Source organism: Mandrillus leucophaeus, unplaced genomic scaffold, assembly GCF_000951045.1.
Source record: "Mandrillus leucophaeus isolate KB7577 unplaced genomic scaffold, Mleu.le_1.0 Scaffold431, whole genome shotgun sequence".
In the NCBI taxonomy this organism is placed as follows: domain Eukaryota; kingdom Metazoa; phylum Chordata; class Mammalia; order Primates; family Cercopithecidae; genus Mandrillus; species Mandrillus leucophaeus.
Window position 1 is genome coordinate 1439996 of NW_012104599.1, and position 2139 is coordinate 1442134.

Here is a 2139-nt window from a genome sequence, read left to right on the forward strand (position 1 = left end):
AGTAGAGACGGGGTTTCACCGTATTAGCCAGGATGGTCTCGATCTCCTGACCTCCTGATCCGCCCGTCTCGGCCTCCCAAAGTGCTGGGATTACAGGCTGGAGCCACCGCGCCCGGGGGAATAGGCAAATTCTAACATCGGAAATGCGCAAATGCTGTTGGTTCATGGGCAAGCAAGCATATTAAAAAGATGCCACACCGCTTCCCCCCAAAATATGTTTCTGCCCTGCCATAGAGGCAAGAATGTCAGATGTCACAATGATTATATTTCTTACAACAAATATGACACTCTGGGCCTTCCAAGGAAATAGAAAAACGTAGCAAAGCTAGTAGACGCTGCCCATCATTCAAAGCTGCCCCAATCCAGTCCCCCAGAATGTAGGTCTGAACTAGTCTTGAAGGTCACACTTCAAAGTGAAACACCCTTAGATCTATTAGTTTGCCTATTTATGAATTACAAATCCTATCAAGAACAGAGAACTTCTAAAATCGGGGACTCTTTTTAGGACCCGGATTAACCAATTTGCATTAGCAACCCCGGAGCTTAGCCAAAGCACTCCCAGCTGTCCTGGGCTGCGTGGGTAACAAAAAAAAGCAGCAAATGGTCCTCAATTAAACATCAGCTGTTTTATGTATTGAACACTCACTGTATCGCAAACACAATAATCCTCCCATTCTTGTCTCAAACGCTTAGAGGAATCTAAAATTCATGGACAGGGAACAACAATGGAAAACACCAGAGCCTGCTGTCTGGTCAACCTCTATAAGATTAGAAAAGGACCAAGACACCTTCTGAGAAGAAAAAGCTGTTTCTGGAGACCTCTGCACTCAAGAGTTCAAATAAGTGGACACCTATCACATATCCCTTCAGAAAAGGAACCTCTAACACCGGTTTTTAAGAAACAGCCTGTTCTCAGAGGTCCTATAATCCATCCACTGTGTGAGCCAAATCTCACTACATCAGCCATGAGCACTAGAGCCAAAAATTAATTAGGTCGTCTTTTAAACAGTAGGCTGTAGCTGGGAGAAACGGCTGTTTTGAAAATAAATAATGGGCACCGGCGCCCACGCTGGCTTAGCTTGCAGTCACAGGCACTTCCATCAGGGGAATCGAGGCCAGGACAGATGGTGACTTTTTTTTTTTCCCTAGTAACATGGTAGGGCTTTTTCTGTGCGTTCCCGTCCGCAGTCCCAGACCCCACTAGTCTGGGAGGCAGCCCGCTCTGCAAGCAGACATGGCGGGCTGGAGGGGGGTGGGTTAGGACACCGACCTGAGGAGTTCAGATCGTTGGGTCGGCTCTCGGCCTCGGAGCTCTGCTCACTGCCCATGATGCCGGCAGCGGTGGCAGCAGAAGAACGGCGAGCCAGGCGGTCACCGCTCCGGCGGCGGGCGACAGGGCAGGGGCCAGGGACCGGGACGGGGAGGCAAGGCAGAGTCTAGGCGGCGCAGCGAGGCTAATGTGTGGGGCTGACGCGTCCAGCCCACGCAGGGGCCTGGGCGGCGGGGGGAGAGGCCCTATTTGGGGAACAGAAACGCAAGGAGGCGCGGCGCGAATGCACCCGGCTCGCCCTCCTTCTTTCCGGGAGCCCTAAGAGAACCTGCAGATGACACTGGCTTTGCCGCACCTGCGGCCGGCGGGCGGCGCCGCTTTCACTCACTGGTTCACGCGCCGCAAGCTCGCTCCTTCCGGGATGCAGATGGGCGGTGCCGGCTACGCCCGACCGTCAGTTCCGGGTTAGGAGGCCCCGCCCCCGGCCCGAGGGAGGGGCGGAGAGACCCCCTCCTGCGACTTAGGGCGACGCCACCTTAAAGGGCCTGAGCTCCTTCAAGCCAGAACTGCCGAAAAGGGTAAGCCCTTTACTGTTGCGTCGCCTTGCAAACACCACCCACGCTATTAAGCGCTTCAATACCCACATGTGAGAACAACTTTACAAACAAGATATTTTTAACCCCGTTTTACAGATGGAGAAAAAGACGCTAGATAGAGCCAGGATTCGAACCCACAACAGCGTGGATGCAAAGTTCATTTTTAATTCTGAAGAGCTGGGAGTTTAGCAGTGGACGATCAAACAAAAAAGTACCAGAAGGCGGTGAAGGCAGCAGCTGGAAATGAGAGAAAAATTAAGAAATAGAAAGTGC

At 52.4% G+C, this 2139-nt stretch overlaps 1 protein-coding gene across 2 annotated transcripts in view; it reads right to left on the reverse strand.

Moving 5' to 3' along the window:
* The window catches only part of LOH12CR1 (loss of heterozygosity, 12, chromosomal region 1), a 111098-nt gene extending 109400 nt beyond the window's left edge, over positions 1-1698 (reverse strand). The window contains exon 1 of one of the 2 annotated variants that reach the window (XM_011993640.1): positions 1659-1698. In XM_011993640.1, coding sequence (XP_011849030.1) covers position 1659 — 1 coding nt within the window. In that variant the 5' untranslated portion in view covers positions 1660-1698. Of the gene's footprint in view, positions 1-1270 lie in introns of both variants that reach the window. The other variant, XM_011993639.1, reaches the window with a different exon arrangement.
* Positions 1699-2139: the final 441 nt, after the last annotated feature.